We start from the raw sequence: 12,183 nt of genomic DNA on the forward strand, positions 1-12,183 counted from the left end.
GATTGAAGCACGGTCTTAATAACCAAGACTGAAATAAGACTTACCATTTCACAGTGAGCTTCAGTTTCTTTTCTCAAAGGAGGTTCAAACTGCATTTTGTCAACTGTAAAGGTAATTGTCACATTTAACTAAAGACACTTTGCCAAATATTTTATGGTAATAAAGAATTGAAATTAGATTTTCCACTTCTCAACATATCCCTATCAGTGTGAATGTGCAAAGCATGGCTCATATGCCCAACAAAGCTCTGCTTTGCAATACATTTACTTCCAATAGCAAGAGCTTATTGAACCAAGCTGAATTTAAGCCTCCATAAGATTCTTCCATGTTTCTGGCACATAATTTTGGGCAAATGTCCTGTGCACCCTTATATAGCAGGAAGCAAGGTTAACCAAACATACACTGAGCAACAGAACAAAATAACATGTATACTGCACCTTTTTGTCCTCAAAAGTTCTCCATTTGAAATTAAGGACTTTGAAAGTATAGTCACTGCCCTGCACAAGGTACTTCAAGGGAAGTTCAAGAAATAACTATGTATTTACCCACCATTTAATCCAACTCAGCAGCATTTGTTGAAATATAAATGTTAGCCAACACTGCTCAAGGGAATCTTTTATTTATTTTCAGTTAGAATCCATCATAAATTAATGAATTTGAAATGTAATACACAGTTCCCATTGGACATGTTAACAGAGTTTAAATTTTTCACTCTGGTGTCTGGCCTAAACTTGCGACCCGGGGAGTCATGGACATGAAAATATGACCGCTCAGACAAAAATAAAACAAGTCACTGTACTGCTTGAGACCAGGCATTTTTCAGTTAACTTAATTTTTCAGATAGCTGAACATTGGCTTTAAGCAGCCCAGCACCACTCTCAGTGATCCTACCTGGGAGCCTGAGGTCCCTGCTCCTGCCCGGAAGCCAGGAGAGCAGAGAACAGTGGAGGGTAAAGAAGAAATGGAAAGAGAGAGGGGAGGGAGTTACCTGAAATGAGGGCAACCTCCCCATGCGCTGCCTGACCCATTAACTTTCTTTAGTCGCTCACTGATGGCTGGAGATTCCAGCCTGCTTCTCTGAGCCGGCATCCAGCTGTTCACCATCTGTCTTCCCAGCTGGTTCTGACCTTTGCTGTTACCAAACTGGTACTAACAGCATGTCAATGAGCATGTCGGTGAAATTTTTTTCTCCCACTTGTTACTTCATGTTGCCGCCGGAAAAAAAAGTTTGGACCATTGATATTTTTGGTTAACTATTTTCGGAAAGTGAAAACATACTGTATTGTGCTCCAGTGTCTCACTTGTGCCAAATATGTGCTGGTTAGTGGCTGATTAGCTTTGGATTGCTCCTGGTGGCAGTGGAAGGAAGGCTAATTAGTGTGGGGTGGGGTGATCTCAATGTGGATGCAAGGGAAAATAAAATGGTCACCGATAACAAAAGTGGGTTGAAGGGCCTGTTACTGCATTGTGATTCAAATATATTATCTCTGCAGTTTAAAAAAATTGATGAATTTTGCAATTACAGACTCACTTTACAGCATACAGACAGGTATAGACTTGTACAGACAGGTATAGCTACTCCCTCATTAACAACAAAACACTTCCAAATGAATCTATTCTTTTGTAATGTTAATGTACGAGTTTGAATAGAAATTGCAACTTTGTTCTTCAAATAGTTTACAAGTACATCAAACAGGGTAAATATGATGCAGATGGTATGGTTGCTGTAGAGCAGTGGAAAGATCCAAGGGGGCAGTGAAGAAAAAGGGGTATGCCCTTGGCCGCCAGCACCTTCTTGAGGACAGCCAGTGAGAGAACGCACTCAAAGTAGGGCCCTCTGCTCCCACTTCCTCTTGCTCCTTGATGCCTTGCCCACATTGCGGCCTCCTCTCCAGGGATAGCTGATTTCTTCAGCCTTGGGTTTCTCAGCCATAGCAAGTCCCCCTCTCTGTCTCCTCCTCACTTGCTCTTCCCACTGCCTTAGCCAAAGTGGTGGGAACTGGAGGAGCAAGTGAGCCCCTTTAAACCCAGGAAGGGAGAAACTCTTCACACACCCCACCCTCTCCCCATGGTCACCCAATTCATTTTAGGTTTGACACCTCTGCTAAACCCCTGGAATGCCAGCAAACCTGCCCTCCCCAACCCACTAAACCCGTTGAATGTTGACCTCTCAATTGCAGAGCATTGGAATCCCCTGGTGACTCCACCCGCATTTGCCCGAAGTCGCCCCAATCTCCATCCAGTCCAAAAACTCTTTGGGCTCCTTAAGGTTTTATCCATTTCTCGGCAGAAATTGTACTCAATACTTGTGAAATAAATATGCCTTTTTACAATTTTAGATTGGTTGTCGTTTTAAATTTGCAGGTGTGTGTGCATGTTCATTCAGAACTACATCTACAGTACCTTTACCAGTATATTCAACATCTCTATAATTACACTTAACAGCAGCACTCAGGAACTGTACTTAGTCCCCCATTTTTCTCCCTCTACACCCTCGAATGTACAGCCAAATACTCTTCCAACTCCACCTTCAAATTCACTGATGACAGCACAATAAGTGGGCTGTATATCAAATAACAATGAGATGGTATAGAGGAAGGAAATTGAAAGTTGAGTGGCATGGTGCCAAGATAACAACCCCTCTCAAATAAGATGGAGATCATTGTTGACTTCAGGTGATGGGGCAGGTACCACACCCTGTCCACACCAATAGTATTGAAGTTGCAAGAGTAGAGTTTCAAGTTTTTATGAATAAAAATCTCCAGTGACCTGATTACCCTGACTATGCATAATGTGAAGGTCAAGAAAGCACACAAATCATTCTACTTTCTTAGAAAACTAAGTTTGGCACATCCCCCTTGCCCCTTTACAACTTCTACAAGTGTACTTGCTGGATACATTACAGCATGGTATGGGAGCTGTTTTCCTTATATTGGACGCTGCAGAAAATAGTAAATGCAGGTCAGAACATGATCCAAACTTCACTCCTCTCCACGGACTCCATCTACCAAGGGAAGGCAGTCAATCTACACAGAAGAACCTGCCACACCCTAGTCATCAGGGAAAATGTGCAAGCGTGTGAAAGCATGCACTAATAGGCTTAACAGTCAAGTTCCCAAATGAACACAAAAGTGTCATTATTGATCTTTGTTTTTCATTGCAACTTTCATTGAAAAGTGTGCTCTTCAATTTTATACAGCTGTATGAATGTTCAAACTAACCTGCTAGGCTACTCACAGAAGAAGCCTTCTCCATGGATTATGTCTAACATGACAACTTAAACCAGTTTCAAATGTATACTGTGCCCTGAACTAAGAAACATTTAGATCCAGATTTATTTGTCCTTGATGCAGTCTTTGTTGCAAACTTTTTTTTCCTATTCCCACTTTCCATTCTTCTCTAGTTTTGCCACACAATACTGTCACCAAAGTCTACACCCATCACTTCAGTTTCAAGCTTTCCAACTACATTTACCAAAAATGGAAATTGAAATGTATCAATATCAAACAACTCTACCTTGCCAGCACCTTTCTCAACTCTTCTTATAGTTCTTTACATTGCTTCAGTGACATCTCCATAGGAAAATGCACTTTCCTTAAACCATCTTGCTCACCATATCTCTACACCTAACCATAGACTCCATTTGTCCTGGTAATCATATCAGTATAATCCCCATTATCTGGAATTCAATCAACTGTAAATGCAAACAGCCAATAAATAAACAGCGCGATAGATAGATAAATAAATAAATGGGTTGATCAGATGAATAAGATTGGGCAGATGACCCCACAGGGGAGCACAAAGACTTCATTGGACATGTGCAGGTGTTCCCTGCTGAAATAGCAATGCTCCTCAATGCATGCAGATTCTTTTCGCTGTTGCCACTTGTGTGGAAGTGAGCCAGGTGATCAGTGCAAGGAAGGTCCGCTAAGGGCCTGACCAGAACATTTGTGTGCAAGTGAGCCAAGTTTGTCAGCACGAGGAAGGTGCACCGAGGGCTCGATTGGGATACTTGTGTGGAGGAGAGCTTGGTTGTCAAGGTGAGGAAGGTGCGCCTAGGGCCTGACTGGGACACTCAAGTCGGAGCTGGCAGATGGGGATAAGTAATTGGTGGTTGGGGGGGGGGGGGTGGGGGGAAGTGGTGGGAAGGTGGCCACAATGTTGAGACTTCGCTGTCAAGGTTTGGATTTTAGATCCAGCCTATAAGATGACCCCGATTTTGAAACAACATTTTTGTGTTTTGGGATTGTCCTATATGGGAGGTAAAAAAAAATGTTTCAAATTGGTGGGAGTTAATTATGATGGTAGCAGCTAGTGCAACACTATTACAGCGCTAACGATAGGAGTTCAAATTTAAATTTCGTAAATTACGAGAATTACCTGATTAAAGCATATTTTACATAAATAATTACAATACTGATTTTTTTTTCAAATAACTTTAAATTTTGCACAGTCTTTTAAATGATGTATTCTTAATGTAGGTGTATTAGTTAGGCATTGGAAGAGTGAGTCTCAATCAACCAGAAAATTCACATATCTGACATCCACGATCCCCGGAGGTGCCAGATGATGGGGATTCTACTGTATTTTTATATTCAACAGGATGAGATTCTACTCTCATTTAACAGCAAGACCACTGACTTTCATCTATACAACACTGTCAGTCTCCTGTTTTGGCAGCAGTCCTTTATGTCATAGAACTGTTCATTCACATCTGCTGCAAGCCAGTGTCCTAACTTGTATGTGCCATAATCTAGATTTCATACTTTGACACAATGCAATGTTCACTCTCCTTATGTTTTCTGACCTACATTATTTCAGTAATTCATCAACTTTGAAAATTTCTCAAATACTTACAGTTTATCTCCGATTGTGTCCTTTCTGCTCTTGAATTCTTGTTAGTGGAGCGAATTGTATGAGGAACAGCAGAGAGGGACTATAAAACAACAGGAGAAAAACCCCCAAAAAATTCTCAACTTTTTCCATTCAAAATTTGTTTTGAAATTAAACCATGTATATTGCTAGCAATTAACATTTAGCTTGCCCGATATCTCAATAGATATAAGCATTAATCATATGTGGCATCTTTCAATTGAAGGGTCTTTTGGACAAAAAAAAGGTCAGTACGGACATGGTGAGATAAAGGGCCAGTTTCTGTGCTGTACAATTCTTAAGTCAAAAGCCTATCTCAATAGGTTGCTATAAAGCTTGGATTGATTTAACCTAATTTTCAGAACAAACCAATGGTGATTTTATGTTACGAATGGGAAATTGTGTCATGTTTTATGCAGTAACTAGTAAACATCCAAATTTAATTTTCAAGTTTGGGAATAATATCGCCGCGCCTCATTATTGCTGTGACATTCTCAGCGTTCTGTATTTTACACCTGTGCCCTTCCTTGAATTTCTCTTTCAATTGAATGATTAATTATAAAAACAAAAGTACCCAGAAAGCTCATCTTCTTATATTCAATCTACATTAATCTGAAGTGTTTTTATAGAAAATCTATTCAATTTTTAGGCCAAAATATTAAACAACACATAGTCTGATGTATCATCATACCTCAAGCTCATCATCATCTGCCTCATTGAAAAGTTGATGATTTTCAGGATTATTGACTTTGTCCAACAAATCTACAGCCAATGATCTCGATAAGGCTGATTGTATTAAAAATGAATGCTGGAAACAAAACAGAATTTGAAATTCTCAAAATGGAATATTCAACAAAGGTTGGAGGACACATGAACAATACATTTTATATTAATTTATACTATACAAATAAGTTTGCCTTTTTAACAATAATCACTTTTTGAATTTGCTCAAATATTAGTACAGTAGCTCTGGTCATTTGAAATGCCTATAATATGTTCTGAGGAAAGCTAGACAGTTGAACATCATATTGTACAAAAGTATAAATAATCCGAAAAACAACAGAACCCATAAGATCTGAAATAGATGCATTTATCGATTGTTCCAGGGTTAAACCAAAGACGAATCACTCTGCAATATATCCAAATCTAACGAGAAAGTGCTCTTTCAAAGTAATCTGTGCATGGTAAAATAAAGATGAATTTTCAACTGTACATTTCGAAGTTAAACGCTATTGATTTCAAACTAACAATACAAAGTGTACTGCACTCCTATCTTTCTCCAACCATCAACCTCTCTTCCACTCTCCTTTCTTCTCCCCTCAACCTCAACCCAGACATCCTAATTTCTTCACAGTCTGAGGGAATGGTAGGTGGAGAGTTCAAAGAGAACAGTGATATCCTTGTATGTGCTAAGGTGTTGCTAGGTGTGTTAGAACACTTGCAATTCTTGCAGTTCCAAGGGCCTGATAAGATGGATCCAAAGTAGAATATTGCTGGCAGAGATATCTCCATCTTCACCTCCTACTGATAAGGTACCAGATGACTGGAAAGGTAGCAGGCATAACAGGCTAAAGATTCAGAAAAATTACTGGAAAAAATTCTAAGGGATAAGATTTACTTTTGGAATCACAGGGATTGATTAGAGATGGTCAGCAGGGTTGTGTTGATGGGAAATCCTGTCTCACTAATTTAATTGATTTTTTTTGCTGAGACTATTGATGTTTGTGATATACGCCCTATATTGTTAAATGTGAATGATTAGTAAGCTTGCAGATGATAAAGAACATTGTGATGTAGATAGTAAGCAATACTGTTTTCGGCATGGCCCAATACAAATTGAAAAGTTGGGAAGGAATGGGAATAGAGATTAAACTGTTCTGACAAGTGCAAAGAAAAGCATTTTTGAAAGGTCAAATACTGATAGTATTGTAACGAATTTGTGGTAATATTCATTTTTAAAGTCAAAATCTATTTTTAGTTATGTTTTTGGGTGGACAGGGGCACACTCACACAGACTCACACATAATTCTTTAAGATGGCAGATGACAAGTCATTTGCAGAGACGAAACATCTGTTAATTCTGCAGCTGAAGCAGGAAGATGAAAAGCTTTACGATGGTTCTTGAGATGAGAACAATGGAGTGTGTGCTTCATTAAAAACAAAAGGATTTCAGTACTTAAGAAAATCTGATGGTTGCTCAAGGAGGCCAACTGTTTAAATACAAGACCTGTTGCTTATTATGTTATTAGAATGGAAATTTAGAGGTAGTTGTTCAAACAAGCAAGACTTTTCATTCAATGATTAAAAGACTATCCTGAGTTGTATGCACTTGCAAGTGGAAGGAAATTATTTTAGCATATAGATGCAAATTAAATTTGGAAGTAATTCAAAAGGCCATCTGGAATGATTCATGCTTTTGGAGAAATGACACAGATATGATGTCATGTGTCATTTGATGAGAATTTTAGGAGAAATATATTACTGGAATGAGAGGCATTTGGAAACCAGGAAGAGGTTGATGATCCTGTAGAAGACAGGATTGAAAAACAGCAGCCTCTGTGGAGAGAGAGGTGCTGATCTGTATTGTATTATCCTTATCATAGGAGATTTACAAAATCAGTGGCAATAAAGAAGAGCCACTTCATTGTCTCAGACAAAAAGAGGACAGCTTTGGGATTGAGAATACAATAACCAGAAAAGGTGCTGTTGTGTGTTACTCCTGGAGAAAGGGGAACACAGACTAAGTGTCTTTTGAAATAAGGAAGACCACTTCGCTGCCTCTGGAAAAGACAGAATTCTACTAGGTCTATTTTTGTATGACCACTTCATATAACCCTTGTCTGGTTTTGTGAATTCATCATGGAAGAAAATAGCCACATTCGCTGTCTCTTTGAAAAGAGGGCAGATTTTTCTGTGTGGAAAACGGATTCCAAAATCTCCAATTAAGAGAGAAAATTGTTAGTATGAAAACAAAACATTGCTCAGAAAACATTACAAAAGAAATTTGAGAGTTTTAAAGAGGTCTAATGACTTGATGTTTCGACATACTTTATTATTGCTTTTGAACAACAATTTAAAGAAATTTAATGCCTCACACTTACCCCATAATTGTTTTTGAACAACAGTAAAGACTGAGTTTCAACATAAAAGCTTTCTGCAACTGAACTTTAAAATCATCTCTTCAGAATCAAGCTTAAACTGTAATGGTTTGGGTCTTAAAACACACACATTTACATTTCCGCATAGTGGGTTAAGTTTCAAGCTAAGAAAGAAGTTTTATGTTGTTAATAATAAAAATTATTGTTTGACCAAAAACATTCCCATTGCTGATTATTTAGTTTGTAGCATGTACAGTAAATGGTAGACACAAGAAAGGGAACATGGAATACAAATCCATAGATCCAGCAAAGTGGTAGCACAGGAAGACAAGACGTTTGTCTTCACCATCCACTGCACAGAATAAAAGAGTAAGAATGTAATGTTGTAAATTGATTTTTAATAAAATTAAGATTACACGGAGTTCTTCGTGCAGTCTGGCCTTCACACAAAAGGAAGATTGTGATTGCACTGGAGAAGGTGCAGCGGTGGAAGATTCACCATGACCTTGCTGGGATTCTAGCATTTCAGTTACAAGGATAAGCAAGTTACATTGGATAGCGTGGGTTTGCTCTCCCTAGAGTGGAGAAGGCTCTGTTGACCTTTTACAGAGAGAAGAATTATGAGGGGAGTAAATTGATAATTTAAAAAATTGTCTAAATAAGAAGACATAGGTAAAAGGTTAGAGGTAAGAGTTTTAGAGGAGAATCAGAATATTTTCAGAGTGGTTGGAACCTGGAACATGCTACATCTATACAAGCACAAGAATTGCCAAGACACTGAAGGTTATGGACCAAGCGCAGGTAAATGGGATTAGTGTATCCAACTACAATGGTCAACAAGGACAATGGACAGAAGTACTTGCTCCTGTGCTGTGCAACTGGCTCTTTAATTACTGACCGAGGGGATGCAAAGAGAATCACGAGTATCATATTTCCCTAAATTTTCACAGGATAGCTGCTACCTCACAGCTCCAGTAATCACAGGTTTTTTTTTGCTGACTTTGTTGCAGTCACTATGACATTTTCATGTTCTTTTTATGGCCACATGGGTTTCTTCTGGGTGCTCTAGATTCATCCCAGATATGAAAGGTGTGCTTTGTGGTAAGTGAATTAAGTGAAGAACAAATGAGGGATAGAAACTGGGGAGAATTGATGGAAATGTAGGCAGAATAAAATGGGTTTCATGCAAATGCATGCCTTATAGTCATCAATGGCTAAAGGACTCATTTCTCTTTTTAACGAATTACTAATTTCTCCACCATGACAGCCAGCACCTTTCAAGTTAAGGCTTCCAGTTTTAAAATTTACTTACTGTCAATAGCTTCTCAGCTGTTGGTCGTTTCTTTGGATTTTTTGTCAATGCTATTTTGAGAAAAGAGTGGAATGTTGCAGTCCTGTAAAGAACAAATTTAATTATCAAATAGTTTGCAAAATAGAAAAATTCTAGTGACTTTAAATGTCAGGTTGTGTTCCTTATATGACTTTAAACTGCAAGTGTGCCTAGCTGTCTCTGTCATATATTTAAAAAGGCAGAACAAAATGCAAATGCTTAACATGCATAGCAATTGAAATTATTTTACGCATGAAATTAAACACATTTAAATCAAATAAATATTGTGCCATGATAGAAATATTCTACACATGCAACAAATGAAATTGAAAAGTTAAAAGCTAAATTGTTATTTTAGTGCTATTGACTTCTGAAAAGGAAGCTCAAAACGAATGATACCACTATTTTTGTTTTTGAACATACAAGGTTGATGAAATGTGTCAGATTACCTTAACCACTACTTTCTCTGTACTAATATTGTATTAATATATTGATGAATATTCTTATCAGATCTTTGGTTTCCAAAAATTCCAAATTAGTAAGTAAGTAAAACCAAGATGAATATAATGTGAAACATCTATAAAGCAATGCACAAACAAAAAACCAGGTAAATGTATTTTCTGACCTATCCCGGACCAACAATCAGGAAGGTGCAACAGCATCTACACTTCCTAAGGAGGTCGAGGAGGGCCAGGCTACCAGCCCCCATCTTGACAACATTTATCAGGAGTACAAATGAGAGCGTTCTGTCTGGTAGCTGCAAAGCATTGGAAGGGAAATCAATACAGAGGATCGTTAAATCAACCGAGAATATCACTGGGGTCTCCCTTTTCTATATCCACAACATTAACCAGAAGAGTTAAAAAGAATTGAAGATCTCTACCATTCATCACAGAGGATAATCAGGGAAGTGGAACAGAAGCGTCCAAATCAAGACTGCCAGGCTGGGAAATAGCTTCTTCCCACAGGATGCGAGATTGATGAACAATATCACAATCTTAGATCTCAAATTAAATGAGTACATTATTCTGAAATATTTATGTATTTACAGTAGTTCCCCCTTTATCAATGGAGGATATGTTCCAAGACTCCCAGTGAATGTCTGAAACTGTGGATAGTACCGAACTCTATATATACACACAGTTTTTTCCTATACGTACACATCTATGATGAAGTTTAATTTATAAATTAGACACAATAAGAGATTAACCACAATAACTAATGTTATGAGCCCAAAGGACCCCAAAACCCAGCAGTAATAGAAATTCACCAAGACAAATGGTTTACTTGAACAAAAGTCACCTTTAATTCTTTAAACATGAAAACAGGATCAAACTTTAACTTATTACTCTTAACTTAACCCCCTTCTAATTCTAAGTGCACGTGTATGAAATGTGTGCGTTTACGTTCAGAAAAGTTCTTTCATTCACAGACCAATCTCACTTCTCATTCCTCCAAGTTCACTGAAACATTATACAGCCAGTCATCTCCTCTTGTATGGACCACAAGGGCTTTGACCAGGCTGAACTAAGAACTCACAACCAGTCTTCAAAATGGGGATTTTCCACAAGCTTGTCATGTTCCAGTCCCAGCTGCTGCTGTAGAACTGTATTCTCTCTCTCTCTCTCTCTCTCTCTCTCTGAGAAAACCACACGACCCTCTTAGAACAGCAAACTACACTCAGACTACAGCACTGGACCCAAAAGGCACCCAGAGCCTGGATTATCTGGCTTGAGAAGAGCTCTGGCATTTTAAATGAGATCTGTTTTGAAGAGTTTGTATGTGACCTCCACTAAAAAAACCTGCCACAATTTATTTCCATTAAAACATATTATATACAATATAAAATATAACAATCTGTCACACTAATAATAAAATAGAACAATTATAACAATATTAAAAGAGGGTTACTTGAACACATGCACTGTGATACTGCTACAGCTGATCAGAATACTATCTGAATACAATCTGTACTGTATTTTCGGATCACAGGAAACTGAAGTTAACGAAACAGCAGATAAGGGGGAGGGGGGGGACCACTGTATTTTGTATTATATTTTATGTATACATGTAATTATTATGTGCTCATATTCTGCATACACCATGGTTCAAGGAAAAATATTTCATCCGGTCGTAGATGTAGAGTCAGATGATAATAAACTTGAATTTAAATGGGACTTCAAGTTGGAAGGAGTCCATAGTTCTAAACAAATTTACCAACCTAATTGTCAACCAAACAAAACCTAATGCTGAAATATATAACCAAAGTATGTTACAACAAGAAAATGATGTTTACATTGTGCATTCTGATAGGCTCGGAGATCAAGGTCTGCATTTGATTTTCACCAGTATAGTTAACAAGTGGAAGCAGTTTTACGATCAACCACAAGATCATTCTTATTCTAAAAGGTCTAATTTCCAAATGAAGGCTTTCAGTTTTAAAAAGTTGAAATCAGAGATTTAGATTAGGTATTCGATTTTTTAAAAACTAAGATAAATTGATTAAAAAAATGGAGAAAATTGGTGGCATGTTCAAAGAAATAAAAAAACAAACGATTAATGTCAGTTCGGGAATATTTTCAAATTCAATTATCATCTAAATCGATGGATTTTTCAAGAAAGCAAAAATAAAAAATAGCAAATAACCAGAGTGCATAGTTTATGTATATAGATCAACTAAAATGGTTTATCTTTATTAACAAAAGTGAGTTATGCAGTGTAGATCTTTCTCCATTTGAATTTATCTCATGAATTAAGCTTGCGTTATAATTTTAACCCCTTAACCAGCATCAATGTTGTAATGAAAGTCACTTTCAAATGACCAGAAAATGTTGCCCATCCCAGAGCTATTTTGATACACAATTACAAGAGATTTCAACCATA

General features: G+C 37.7%; 1 protein-coding gene across 2 annotated transcripts in view; it reads right to left on the reverse strand.

Annotated features, from left to right (window-relative positions):
* map4k5 (mitogen-activated protein kinase kinase kinase kinase 5) overlaps window positions 1-12,183 on the reverse strand; it is a 138,335-nt gene that overhangs the window by 40,624 nt on the left and 85,528 nt on the right. For both annotated transcript variants that reach the window (XM_069916612.1, XM_069916611.1), the window contains exons 11-14: window positions 9,283-9,364; window positions 5,564-5,680; window positions 4,858-4,936; window positions 45-103 (exon numbers count right to left, since the gene is read on the reverse strand). In XM_069916612.1, the coding sequence (XP_069772713.1) occupies window positions 45-103; window positions 4,858-4,936; window positions 5,564-5,680; window positions 9,283-9,364 (337 nt within the window). The remainder of the gene's footprint in view (window positions 1-44; window positions 104-4,857; window positions 4,937-5,563; window positions 5,681-9,282; window positions 9,365-12,183) is intronic.

The sequence above is a fragment of the Narcine bancroftii genome, chromosome 2, assembly GCF_036971445.1.
Source record: "Narcine bancroftii isolate sNarBan1 chromosome 2, sNarBan1.hap1, whole genome shotgun sequence".
In the NCBI taxonomy this organism is placed as follows: Eukaryota; Metazoa; Chordata; class Chondrichthyes; order Torpediniformes; family Narcinidae; genus Narcine; species Narcine bancroftii.